This window comes from Lithobates pipiens, unplaced genomic scaffold (genome assembly GCF_037356315.1).
Source record: "Lithobates pipiens isolate NorthernLeopardFrog02 unplaced genomic scaffold, aLitPip1_a1.2 Scaffold_19, whole genome shotgun sequence".
NCBI classification, from domain to species: Eukaryota; Metazoa; Chordata; class Amphibia; order Anura; family Ranidae; genus Lithobates; species Lithobates pipiens.
The window spans coordinates 277890377-277904450 of NW_027507764.1; the positions used below are offsets into that span (position 1 = coordinate 277890377).

General features: G+C 42.8%; 1 protein-coding gene across 6 annotated transcripts in view; it reads right to left on the reverse strand.

Moving 5' to 3' along the window:
- Positions 1-14074, reverse strand: part of MARCHF6 (membrane associated ring-CH-type finger 6) — a 1566402-nt gene that overhangs the window by 850066 nt on the left and 702262 nt on the right. For all 6 annotated transcript variants that reach the window (XM_077491957.1, XM_077491954.1, XM_077491953.1 and 3 more), the window contains one exon: positions 5665-5745. In XM_077491957.1, the coding sequence (XP_077348083.1) occupies positions 5665-5745 (81 nt within the window). The remainder of the gene's footprint in view (positions 1-5664; positions 5746-14074) is intronic.

Consider the following 14074-nt stretch of genomic DNA (forward strand, 5'->3'; position numbering starts at 1 on the left):
TGAATTTACAAAACAAAACGACATTAAAAAAAAATAAAAAATTGAGGGGGGGGGGGGGGGGGGCGTGGTCTGACGCGAGTTCCGGAAGGACGCACAATCCCGAAGCAACCGCATCCGAGACATCGTTCTGCAGTGGATAGCATACAACAGCTCCCAGAACCATGCCCGGTAAACAGCAAGGCGCGGGGAAGACACAGAGGCTAACAGACTTCTACTCCAGGATACCAGACAGGGAGCCCCAAGATGGCGCCTGGGCCTACTCATTGCAGAGAGCCTCACCGCGCATGAGGGGCACCGACTCAGGTAAATTGAGGCTCAATACCGCATCTGTTGCCAGCCACCGATCCTACCCCTCCTCCCCATCCACCAGCAGCCCGGCGAAATCGAAACCTAGGCTGGATGGAGGTGGATTGAGTATGGCGGGAAGCCCAGCCACTGACTCAGGGGATGATACACGGGAACTGCCAGAAACCATTGAGTTGTTCCCCACCCAGAACCAACCCATACTGGACACAGTGTTAAAAGACATGTTGCAAACAAAAAATGTCCTGGATAATGGCACAAGAAAAGGTGGCCAGCAGGATCTTGGACTCGGCTGAGAAATGTAGACTTATATGGGAACTGTGGGCTGCTTACGTTGGAATATCCCTTTTACTCTGATATTCCTCTAGATCCCTACCCCCCACCCCCTCCCCCCCCCCGATTCCCCCTAATTTACAGGTTCGCACGTGAAGGTTCCTGCCCTCCCCTTCCACCTTAACCTCCTCTTCCCCCCCTCTCTTCTTCCTTCTACCTCAATCTCCCTCTCTGACTTCCTCTTTTACTACTTACCTTGTTGCGAGGCCGTCTTGACCCACCACATGTACTGGAGTATACTGGTTGAAAGTTGTTCTTTACAACCGTTTATGTTTTCGAATTTTGTTTCCCTTCCTTGCTTTTATGTACATGATGTAAGTTTTTTCTATTTTATTACGGCCTTGGATTTGGGCTCCCATCCAGAGTTCCGGTTGGAGGGTCTGTTTTCCCTTGGCCCATTTCATGGCAACTTCCTTATGCTAATTACACTTCCTCTTAGAGGTAGTAGTATTTCTCAGGTTTGGGTTTCAGGACTGAGGGTCCTTATGGGCCTGTTCCGCTGGTTATTCGGGGTCTCCTTGGCCAGCCCCCTCACAGCAAGATCCCTATGGTGTGGGGGGTCCTGGCCGGGGTTTGATCCTGGGGGACCTGGAAACAGGGTCCCGCCTGCTTATGTGTACAAGCTCTCCATCCAAGACCTGTTAGCGGAGCTGGCTGAGCTCTCCAAGTAGACAGATACTCACAAGGAAGTCTACTCTATTACCCGGAACCCTTTATGTAGTGTTTTCTTTTTTTGGGTTTACTTCTTAGAGGGTATGTAGTTTCCTCATCCACCCGTATTTTGTCATACCTGCCTCGACATTCAGAGCCTGTTGACTTATGCTCTGTACCAATTTTACACTCTGCATTCTGTTGACATTGGCAGATGGTTGTTATTCTTGAAAGTTTTAAAGCGGAGGTCCACCCTAAAGTGGACCTTCCGCTCATCGGAACCCTCCCCCCCTCCGGCGCCACAATTGGCACCTTTCAGGGGGGAGGGGGTGCAGGTACCTGTACAGTACAGGTATCTGCACCCACTTCCGGGATAGCTCTCTGCAGAAAGGGGCGTAGATTACGCCCCTTTCCGAAAGTCCGCCGCTGCCTGCTGGGAAACACACAGATCCCAGAGGCAGCAGGGACCGTCCTTATTTCGCAGCGCGACTCGCGCATGCGCAGTAGGGAACCGGGAAATGAAGCCGAAAGGCTCCACTTCCTGATTCCCATACCCAAGATGGCGGTGGCAGCACCCGAGAGACGATCGAGAGATCGGCTTCGGGTGCCGACATCGCGGGCGTGCTGGACAGGTAAGTGTCACTATTTTAATAGTCAGCAGCTGCAGTATTTGTAGCTGCTGGCTTAAAAAAAAAAAAAAAAAAAAAAAAACGTGGAGTCCTGGCGGACTCCCGCTTTATTAAACGATTTTTGAAACTTAAAAAAATAAATTAAAAAAAGACATGTTGCTGCCATTGCACAGCACCATCCAGTTGGATCTGGCGATGTGTATGCATAGTTTCAATAAGGATCTCAATGCCATAGGTGACAGAGTGGATCATATAGAAACTAAGATGGGGGAATACGCTGGGACTATTAATGACCTTGTAGATGCTAATGAGGAAAAAGAAGGGGAGATGGAGTGGATCAAAGAGAAACTGGTGGACTTGGAAGACAGATCACGAAGGAACAATATTAAAGTAAGGGGGATCCCTGAATCTGCCCAACAGTCTGACCTTAATGCACATATGGTAGTCATATTTAAACAAACCCTGATGGCTTTGACTGACTTGGATACAACAATTGATAGGATTTGTTGTCTCTCCAAGCCAGCGCATTTATCTGAGCACATCCCAAGAGATGTATTGCTCCGGCTGCATTTTTTCCATGTGAAAGAGGACCTTATGGCCGCTATGCAACAAAAGGAACAAATTCCTCCACAGCATCAGCATTTACAATTTTTCACCAATCTATCTCAACATATGCTCCAGAAAAGGAGGAACCTGAATACCATAACCAAAACCCTGCGTAACCATAAAATTGTTTATGGATGGGGATAACCCACAAAGCTGTTACCAAGGACAACCGTACATATAAAATTACCTCCTTGGACAAAGGCATTGCATTACTGAGGGAATGGGACATACTCTTGGAGCAAGAAATAGGGGAGGCTATGGCACCTGCCCCGAGGCAAATTGATAGAGATTTTGGAAACTGTCACGGCGTGGAACGCCAAGTCGCACACCTAACAGGGACCGGATGTTCATGTACTATTGGGGGGTCCCAATGTTGTTGCCCTCAGGGATCCTCAGGCCGAACTCTTCTCCCAGTTAAGCTTTGCAGCATAAGCTGCCCAAAGTTCTTATAAGTAGACACTCTCTCCTTAACAAGTGTGAATGCTCGCACAATGTTCTCTAGTACTGTTTTATTTCCTTTTTCCTTCTTTTTGGTTTTGATGCTGAACTGTAATGAAGACACAGACTATGCAAAGAATGAAGGCTGGCAGTGAATATACAACCTACCCACAATCCTGAATCAAGGAAATTTGAGACTGCATGTGATCAACTGTGGGGATTGCTTTCCCACAAGAGTGAGTACGACCATACTCACATCAGCTGGAAAATGGGGGGTTTCAGCAATTGATGCTGCAATCACCTCAAAGAGCAGAGTCTTGCATGTCCAGTGGATAGTGCACTGATGTTAAAGGATCCAGCAAATTAAAGTTGGAACTTCCTTTTAAAGACAAGATGTCTTTTGCAGTTCAGTAGCGCAGCAGGTTCTTGCTGCGATTGGTGTATCTCAGTCCATTAACCCTTTAACTTCTGCTCCACCTTTTTGGTGTAACGCATTTCAAAAGGTTAAGGAACAGTTTGTGGAGATACCTGAAAGGCCCGACAATGGGCTGGTGTATCTGACACACTCACATGTCTCACAGTAGATGCTATGAAAGACTTGTTTAAGAATCGTTTAAGCCTCATGGCTTATGCTTGGACTAGTGCATTCTCTGTGGCTAAAATATCGATCAGCCGAAGCACCATGTGAAAGCTCTTAGCCAGTTTGTTTTTCTTCCTGGGGTATGGCTATTTAGAGTGGGTAAGTACATCCAAAAGGGTAAAGCTCTCTTTACCAGTAAAAAGAGGTTCAAACATTTCTCCTTTTATCGCCTCTCCTATGCCTGGGGCATCTGCCTCTAGACAGTCTTGATGGTCTCAATCGTCAGGTTCAAGGAAAAGTCCCCAAGGGCAGCACCAGGATCTTGGGGCAGAAAGCCCACAAAGCAGAATGCTAAAACCTTCTCATGAAGGAGCAGCCCCACTTGTTCGGGTGAGGGGAAAGGTCCAGCGATTCTCAAGATCTGGCAGGAACAATGTGAAGAGCATAGGGATTTCTGCAATTTTTTTCTCTAGGTTACGACTAGAGTTCCGAGAGCCCGGATGGCTCAGTCGATAGAGAATCAGACTTCCTGTAGTTCCAGGGTTCAGGTGCCTGTGGGGTCCTTGGGCTGCTGATGGGGCAGTCTTTATGCAAGAGTTTCCATCTCCTCGGAGAGTGTTCCTAAAGATCCAGAGAAAAAGTCTCTTTCTGACCTCTGAATCAGCGGTTATCTCAGTTGGTGATATCAGAGGTTCCCTTAGTGGAACAGTTTTTTTTTTTTTTTTGGCTCAAACCTTTTAAGGTTCCAGAACCAGAGAGAGAGGTAAGACCCATTCTAGATCTCGAAGATCTAAATTGGCACTTAAACATCCAATCCTTTCATAATTCAATCGGCTGTGTCCATCCTGCAAGGAGGGGAGTTGTCAAATCGGCTCTGGTGGTGTGCATGTGGGCGCCCCTAGTGGCCACAGTGTGAAGCGATGTTACATAATGTTGTTTTGCTCAGCCGTACCATTTTGCTGCAGTAAAACTGTGGCGGCTGGTCTGCAAGTGGTTAAAATGGAATACTTATTTTCTAAAGCTAAACTTACCACTGAGACAAAGCTGGACTGATACCCTGGTCTTTAATGTCATATAGCACTTGCTTCCATCTCATTTGTCAATACTTTGCTGGTAACACACATATTGCAGCACTAAGTACTTAAAAATACAGCATGATAGATCAAACTTACACATGTTTACCTGCTAGTTCCAACTTCTATTTGAACTATAGTTAGATTTAATTATAGGTTTTGCATTGTTACCCCACACTTTATTATTCCTAATAGCCATTGCATATATAAAATGATAGCTTCTACCTTGTATACATAGCAATGTGCATACATACTATACTGTATTTTGAGAATGTACCATCACATTTCCTGTTAAACTCTGTACATCTTTGAAAAACTGAAGGCTTGAAGTTAAAACAAATAAATAAAAGACTTGAGACTGGGGTGGAGGTTTGCCTTCCAGCAGGACAATGACCCTAAATATACAGCTAGAGACACAATGGAATGGTTTAGATCAAAGCATATCCATGTGTTAGAATGGCCCAAAGTCCAGATCTACATCTAATTGATAATTTGTGGCAAGACGTGAAAATTGCTGTTTACAGACATTTTCAATCCAATCTGACAGAGCTTTTGCTATTTTGCAAAGAAGAATGGGAAAAATCCCACTCTAGATGTGCAAAACTGGTAGAGACCCAAAAAGACCCAAAAAGACTTGCAGCTGTAATTGCAGCAAAAGGTGGTTGTACAAAGTATTGACCCAGGGGGGCAGAATGCAAATGCATGTAACACTTTCCAAACATTAGTAAAAAAAACAAAAAACAAAAAACAAAAAAAAACAAAAAAAACAACATATATCATTCCTTCCACTTTACAATTTTGTGCCACTTTGTTTTGGTCTATCACATTAAAATCACCACAAAACACATTTACGTTTTTGGCAGTAACATTTAGTTCAGGGGGTATGAATTTATTTTTATTTTTTTTCAAAGCACTGTATGTACTTATCTATGCCAGAATTATAGATAGTAAATTAAGACATATGGCCCACTTCAGTCAAATATTTCATGCATACTAGAAAACTAAGAACCACACAAAAACATATGCATCTTTTGCTGAAAAAAAAGGATACATGACTCAGAATTAAAGTGACTGCTAGCAGCACATACCCAACTATGGTAGTTATAAGGCCTTCAAAATGAGAAGCTTGTACCTGCAAGAAATAAAAATGTATTAAAAAAAAAATATATACACACACACACTATAAAATGTCACAATATAAAATATCTATCAACAGATTGTGTGTGTGTATATGTGTATATATATATATATATATATATATATATATATATATATATATATATATATATATATATATATATATATATATATATATATACATATACATATACATATACATACACACACACACACACAGTTGTGCTCAAAATGTATGATTTATTTCTTCTTTATTTTTCAGAGAATATGAATGATAACACAAAAATATTGTTCACTTGTGGTTAGTGTTTGGCTAAAGCCATTTATTATCAATCAACTGTGTTTACGCTTTTTAAATCATAATGGAAACACAAACCACCCAAATTACCCTGATCAAAAGTTTACATACCCTGGAATGTTTGGCCTTGGCACAGACACAGAAGGTGACACACAGGTTAAAATGGCAATTAAAGGTTAATTCCCAGGGACGTGACCAGCTTGTGAGCAAAGTGGCCTCATAAAGAACGAGCTCTTCACACCGGCCAGCTACAACAAGCATCTGTCAGCTTCCTGCTGTCTCCCACAGCATATCTGAGCCTGACTTCCACTGCTGTGGCACCCGAGAGACTGTCGCTGAAAAGGAAAGAACAGCTGCCCCACAAGCTGATGGCCTCGTATGTATCAACCGACCACGAGGTGCAGCCAAAATGGTGCTGCAGCCGTAACAATGAATGCCGAGCAAGGGGCTCCTCTCTCCCTACGACCCGAGCACTTTGATCACTCCCAAAAGGACCAGGACACATCCCAGCTCACAGGGATGGTGCCCCCACTATACCTCCTGGGCACTCCGATCTATAGCAGCCATGCAAAAACAAAAATGTGCCAGGATGCCTCTACAGCCAAACATGAGGTGAGCCACATCCCCTCACTGTCAAATACAGTGCCACTGCAAACATCCCAACATAACTCTATAGCTGCATGTCCCACTATGTGACAACCTGAGCTGGACAATACACTGAAGGACATGTTAATGTCTTTAAGGAGCTCCCTGCAAGCTGACATTCTCTCTCATATGCACAGATTTGGCCCCAAATAGAGGATAGAGTTTTCCACATTAAATACAACAAGAAATTGTACTCTTACTGTGAATGGCATCACTGACAAAGATCAGGCCCACAACAATACTTGGATTAAAGATAACATATCGGATATTGAGGACAGGTAACGTCGCAATAACATTAAAATCCACAGCATACCGGAATCTGTACAAACATCAGATCAATCCCCATACACCAGGGGCCTCATTAAAGCTATCCTTGTAGCTAAAAAATATTGAGCTGGTCATTGACCACATTCACAGATTACCTAAACCTACATTTCTGTCGGAGGAGCCTAGAGATCCAATTCTCTGTATTCACTTTTTTTATATTAAGGAGCAATTTATGCAGAAAGTGCATTAGGCACCCTATCTGACCCTTATGGCCAACTGCAAATCTTTGCGGACCTATCCCAGAACATACTGAGCTGCTGCACACAACTCAACACCATCACCAAGGCTCTACGCAACAATCACGTCCAGCACCAATGGGTGGTGACAGACAAAATTTCTGTCACTTATAACGGATCAAAGCACATGATGACCTTGGTCCAACATGGGCTACATCTCCTGCAGGATTGGGGCATTATCTCTGATACATCTGCAGCAACTCCCATGGATCAAAGCACAAGCTCACACTCAGTCTAGTGAAACCCTTTACCCCCCAACCTCGCATTCCTTGGCACTGGTTGTGCCTATCCACAGGAAGCAATATCTAGGAGCTGATCTAGAGTTGTTTTTGTTTATTTCCTTTCTCCTTTACATTCCTTGTTTTACCAGTTTATCATAGCAACTGCAACAGGTTGCTAAACATTACCCCTTGAAGATTTGTACCTTAAGAACATCACTCATACAAGTTATACAAAGTATCTCTACACCCCAACAATCCGAGATATCTTTCCTACTCAGTATTATCAAACCAAAAGCTTGTAGCCCCTTCTCTGCAACCGCTACCACTTCAACAGGACCATAAAACTTATGTCGATCAATGTCAATGATCTAAACCATCCAGCTAAGAGATCATCCCTTTGGAAGTTAGCATCACAAACCAATTGTGATATCATCTGTGCTCAAGAAACTAATTTCTGCGAGACCAATCCTCTCATGTAATAACAGAAACTTCCCTAACATCTTTACGGCTAATGTCCCACATAAAAACGGCACCTTGATAGCCTTCAAAAACTGTATCTCCTTCCAACTATACTCATGCATTAAGGATGCAGAAGGGTGCTACCTTATAGTGGTAGGAACTATCAACTACTCCCAATACACCACTGTATCTGTCTATGCTCCCAACGTCCACCAACTGAGATGCATCTGCAAGTTACACAAAAAAGTTCTTACTGTTCAACAAGGTGCAGTTGTGTGGTGTGGCGATTTCAACATCACCCCGGTCCCCCACATGGACTCCACATCTCTCCCTAAGCGAAGCAAACTTGCCTTAAAGCCATTGATATCTAACTTAAGATTGTTCAATGTCTGGAGATGCCAACACGTGAAAGAACATGACTACATGTTTTTACTCCCCCTGCCATAACTCGTACTCCCGCATCGACCTCTTTTTTACTGGACCAGGGGACCTAACAAAAAGTCATCATTGTCCATCCTTCCTACCTTCTGTTCGGATCATTCCCCCATATGCATCACCATTGAAGACAACACTAAATCATCCTCAGCCTGCCTTTGGAGAATGAACACCCACATTCTATAAACCAAATCTCACAGACTCGTTACGCAAGAATGTGGGAAACTTTTTTACAAATAATGCAAGCTCAGTAAAGAACGCTCATGCGGTATGGGCTGCACACAAAGCTTTTGTGGGGGGCCTCTTTATACAGCTGGGGCTCAGTATAAAAGGCAAAAGGAGGCATCACAATGACGAGGTCTTAGCTGAAATTTGGACCACAGACTCCCTTAATAAAGAGAGCCACACTGTAGAACTCAAATCCAAAATTATTAAACTGTGACTTGAACTTTGTAGATTCCTTTTAGAAAATTGAGAAAAACCAAAAGCATCTAAAAATGCAATCATATGCTTGTGGTAATAAATCAGGGAAACTACTAGCCTATCAAATAAAATAACATTTCAAAACTCATATCCCTTTCCTCTATCACCCCTACCACAAAACAAAAACTAACTGACCCACCAGCTGTTGCAAACGCATTTAGTATGTTCTACAACAATCTATATAAGCTGAAGGATGACAAGCATGCAGCCCAAACTGACAATTCCTCTATTCAGGAATTCCTAGATTCCACCCAGTTCCCCAAGTTAACTGATGCCCAACTGACTACCCTCAACGCCCCATTCACATCATTAGAAATAGGAAAAGCCATGGATTCCTTACCCAATAACAAAGCTGCCGGACCAGACGGTTTTGTAGGGGAATATTACAAACAGTTAAAAAATCTGCTTATTGGGCACATCACTCCTATGTTCAATGAAGCCGCAACTTCTGCCTCGTTCCCTCAGAAAATGTTGAAAGCATTGGTCATCACCTTGTCAAATCCAGGGAGAGAGCCCACTACCCCCCAAAATTTTCATCCAATTTCTCTCCTTAACCAGGACACTAAACTGTATGCTAAGGTGATAGCCAACAGATTATCTGTTCTTCTCCTGAACCTCAGCAAACCTCTGACGCTACTAGGAGGATGAAAAATGTTACCCACCATGCTGGATCCCATGGGGTGCCTTCTCTGCTCCTATTTTTTGGACACGGAAAAGGCATTTGATAGGGTCCACTGGGGTTACTTAAATGAGACATTAGGTAAATTTGGTTTTCAAGGCCATGTTCTATCAGCAATCTTAGCACTATACTCTTGCCCCTCAGCTCAAGTTTATTGCTCTTCTATGTTATCCACGACTTTGAGCATTACAAATGGAAGACAAGGGTGTCCCCTCTAACCCCTAATTTTCAACTTACTGATTGAACCGTTCGCATAAAAAGTTAGATCTAGGCAAGAGATTAAAAGGTATAGTAATCGGATCACAAGATAAATTTGTTTGCTGATAATGTAATACTAATTTTACCCAGTCCCAGATCTTCCTTGGCTTCCTTAAGGAATACCCCTGAAACATTTAGCCAAATGTCCTATTATAAAGTGAATGCCATTAAGTCATATCACCGGAACAGCAGTCCTCTCTAAGTAAGCAACATCCATACACATGGGCTGATCAATTTAACCCAAGTATCCTCTGTATTTCAAGCGAACGACACCCCATTCCTTAACAACCTCCCTAAGGATCTTGTAAATATCTCCAGAACCCACCTTATGTGGTCAGGCAGGCTGGCTGCTTTCAAGATGCTTAAATTACCAAAGCTCATTTGCACCTTTAGATCTTTCCCCATTCCTATATTTGTATCCTACTTTGCAACTCTACAGAGCATTCTAGGTAAATTTGTATGGAATAAATCCAAAGTCAGACGTGTCTGGCCAATCTAATAAAAACACAGATTAGTAGGGGGAGTATTATATATTAGCTTTAAAAACTACTATTATGCCTCCATCTCATCAAACCTTAAATTTTGGTTTAAAAATAATGCAATCTGTCCTTGGAGAGATATGGAATTGAATCGCTTTAACTGACATTTGTGTGGTCATGCGACATGGCTCCCAGACAAACTTTACGCCTTTTTCCCCACAAATAGAGCTCTCTTTGGTGGTATTTATTCACCTCTGCAGTTTTTATTTTTTGTGCTATAGACAAAAATAGAGTAACAATTTTGAATTTTTTTTTTTTTTTTTTTTTTTTTACTTTTTGCTATAATATCACCCCAAAACATAAAAATAATCATTTTTCCTCAGTTTAGGCTGATATGTATGCTTCTACATATTTTTGGTAAGAAAAAATTGCAATATTGATTGGTTTGCGCAAAAGTTATATCGTCTACAAAATAGGGGTTCATCTATGGCATTTTATTATTATTATTTTTTATTTTTATGTTTTACTTGTGGTGGTGGTGGTGATCTGTGATTATTATTGGGACAGTGACATCATGGCAGACACGTCGGACAATTTTGACACATTTTTTTGGGACCATTGTAATTTTGACAGCAATCAGTGCTATAAAATTGCACTAATTACTGTATAAATGACACTGGCAGTGAATGGGGTTAACCACTAGCTTGTTAGGACAGGGTTAAGTTTATCCTAGGGAGTGATTCTAACTTAGGGGGAAGGGGCTGTGTGTGAGATAACGGATCATAGCTCCCAATCACAGGGAGCTATGATCAGTGGCAGTCACTAGGCAGGACGGGGAGATGCTTGTTTACATTAGTATCTCCCTGTTCTTCCTATCCATGAGTCCGAGTCCATGGGACCTGTGATCCTACTCACGGAGCTTGTGTCAGGGTCGGTGTGCGCCGCCGGCAGCACGCACGTGACCACATGGCGAAAAATTCAAATGGACCTACCTGTAGCACCATTTGCCCAGCCGTGCCATTCTGCTGATGTAAATGTGGCAGTCGGCAAGTCATTAAGTTCTCTAAAGTGCGTGATTTATATGTTGTGCTACTCATGACAACTGTTTAGGTAATAATATGTACGGTGGTCAATAGCAACAATAACTACTCTACCTTACTTGCTACTTTACTTTTGTACTATGCTAAAAACCAATAAAAACTTATTGGAAAAAAAGAAGAAGTTTATTTCTCACATTAGCAGCTTTTTTAATCACAATTAGAGTCTTGGTATAAATAGACAAGGAGTTTGTTAGCTCTCCCTTGGATGCACTAAGCAGGCTAGACACTGAGCAACGAGGAGGTAGAAAATAACAGTCAAAAGACCTGTGTAACAAGGTAATGATACTTTATAAAAGATGGAAAAAGATATAAAAAGATATCCAAAGCATTGGTTTTTATTATTATAATACAGGATTTCTATAGTGCCAAATAGTGCTATACAGTTTATGCAGCATTATACAATATAAAAAGGAGACAATACAGTTATAATACAATAAAATAAAACAGGAATAAGAGGGCCCTGTTCAGAAGAGATTGCAATTGAATAGGGTGGGGCAGGTGGATTTGGGTGTCATTGACATATAAGTGGTATTGGAAGCTGTGGTCGGTTATCAAGTGACCAAGGGAGGAGTTGTAGATAGAGAAGGGGTCCAAGAACAGAGCCTTGGTAACCCCCACAGAAAGGGGCAATGGAGAGGAGACAGTTGTAGGTGACACTGAAGGAGCGCTGTGATAGATAGGCAGAGAACCAGGATAGAGCAGAATCTTAATAGACCTAGGGAATGTAGTTTATTGAGAAGGAGCGGGTGGTCAACAGTATCAAAGGCTACAGAGAGGTCAAGTAGTAGGAGTACGGAGTACTGTTGGTTTTAGCAGTTAGTAAATTGTTATTGAGTTTTAGTAAGGCAGATTATGTGGCATGCTGTGGGCGAAAGCCAGACTGTAAGGAGTCAAGAAGGTTATTTTCAATGAGGTTTGAGCTAAGACGGTTGTAGATTAAGCATTCTAGAAGTTTAAAGGTGAATGGGAGCAATGAGATGGGTCTTAAGTTGTTTAGGTTGGTGGGGTCCAGTGCAGGAATTTTAAGCATGGGAGTGATCTGTGCATGTTTTAGAGGGGAGGGGAAGGTGCTACTAGAGAGGGAGAGGTTAAAGATGTGAGTGAAGGAGCATAGGATAGAAGAAGAGGGTGATCATAGTAGTTGTGAGGGAACAGGATCCAAGGGACAATTGGTTAGGTGGGCATCTGAGAAAAGTTGTGTAACCTCCTAGCCAATTCAAAAGAGGTTGAATGTGCTGTTAGGCAAGGCATGTTGGGTGGGGAAGATGTATGCACACAGTGGAGGTGTCCTCACAAATTGCATCAATCTTCTCTTTTTTTTTTTTTTTTTAATAAATTTTTATTGGAAAAGATAAAGAAAATACAAAAAAGAAATACATACGATTAGGCACAATTATTAAATGCAAGATACATAACCAGGTCACACCCTGGGGTACCAGAGAACCATAAGGCATACATAAAAAAAAAGAAAAAACATAAAACAAACAAAAAGAAAGACCCAAGACAGTTAAATTGCAAAAGAACTAAACAATAATGACCAAACTGGATGGATCAGACACCTTCTAAGATCTTAAATAATGCAGGTAATGCTAATAAAGCCAGTGCCCCAGGGGCCAAATACCTAATCACAAGTTATAAAGCAAAATGTTGATAGAAAAAATATAAGGGAATGAGATGACAGGGGGGGACTAAGGTAGGGGGGGGGTGTAAGGGGGGGGGGGGGTTCAATGTTAAAGTCCGGAGTAAATGTCCTGGCAAGGGGTATAACTGAGGAAATGTTGAGATGTGACGTGAATGGGGGGGGGGGGGGGGGGGGTGAGGATGGCAGCTTCGGGATAAGAGACTCGCATTGAAATCAGGAGGGGAGCGGGTCCTTGTAGACAAAAGAGAGTTGTTCCACTTCGCATTGGTCCTGTACTGACAAATTGGTGGTCATAAACAAATTCCATTTAGCAAGGAAGTCAGCTTTTTGTTTGCCGTGTGAGAAATCTGTGACGAGCCTCTCTGTGCGTAGGAGAGAAAGAAGGTCTGTTCGAAGTTGGGAGGCTGGGGGGCCAGAAGGCAGGAGCCAGAAGCGTAGTATGAGGCGGCGGGCCAGCAGTAGGCACAACAAGGTCCAGTCTACCGTGGCTCGGGTGGGGGGAGTTCCTGAGACGGATCTGTTGCCTGCTGAGATGGACCAAGGTAACAGGATGGGATCCCAATAGCCAAAGATCAGGAGAAGAGGGTCTTTTGGTAATTTCAGCAGAGTTACATCAAAAATAAATGCTAGTACCTGGTCCCAAAAGGAGGAGATGACAGGACAAGACCAAAAGCGATGAGCGAGGGGAGGCTTCGGAAGATGACACTGTGGGCAGACTGCCCCATCTGGTTTCGATGTGGAGGATAAAAAGGGAATGTAAGCCCTATGGGCAATCTTGAGCTGGGATTCCCTCCAGGTTTCGTTGGGCGTCAGTTTGTGGACTTTATTGAGACCGAGCAAAATTTTGTGAACAAGATCTGAGTCCGGGAAAGCAGATGACCAGTTTGCAATAGAGGAGGTTGATGCGGGTGGCCGTGATCGTTGCAAGAGCGGCTTGTAGATATCTGAAATTTTGAAGGATTCGTTGCGTATCAGCTGATCCAGAAAGCTTGGTTGAAAACGACGGGATGCTTCCTTACAAGTCTGCGTGATGTAGCTGAGACATTGTTGGTAATGGAAGAA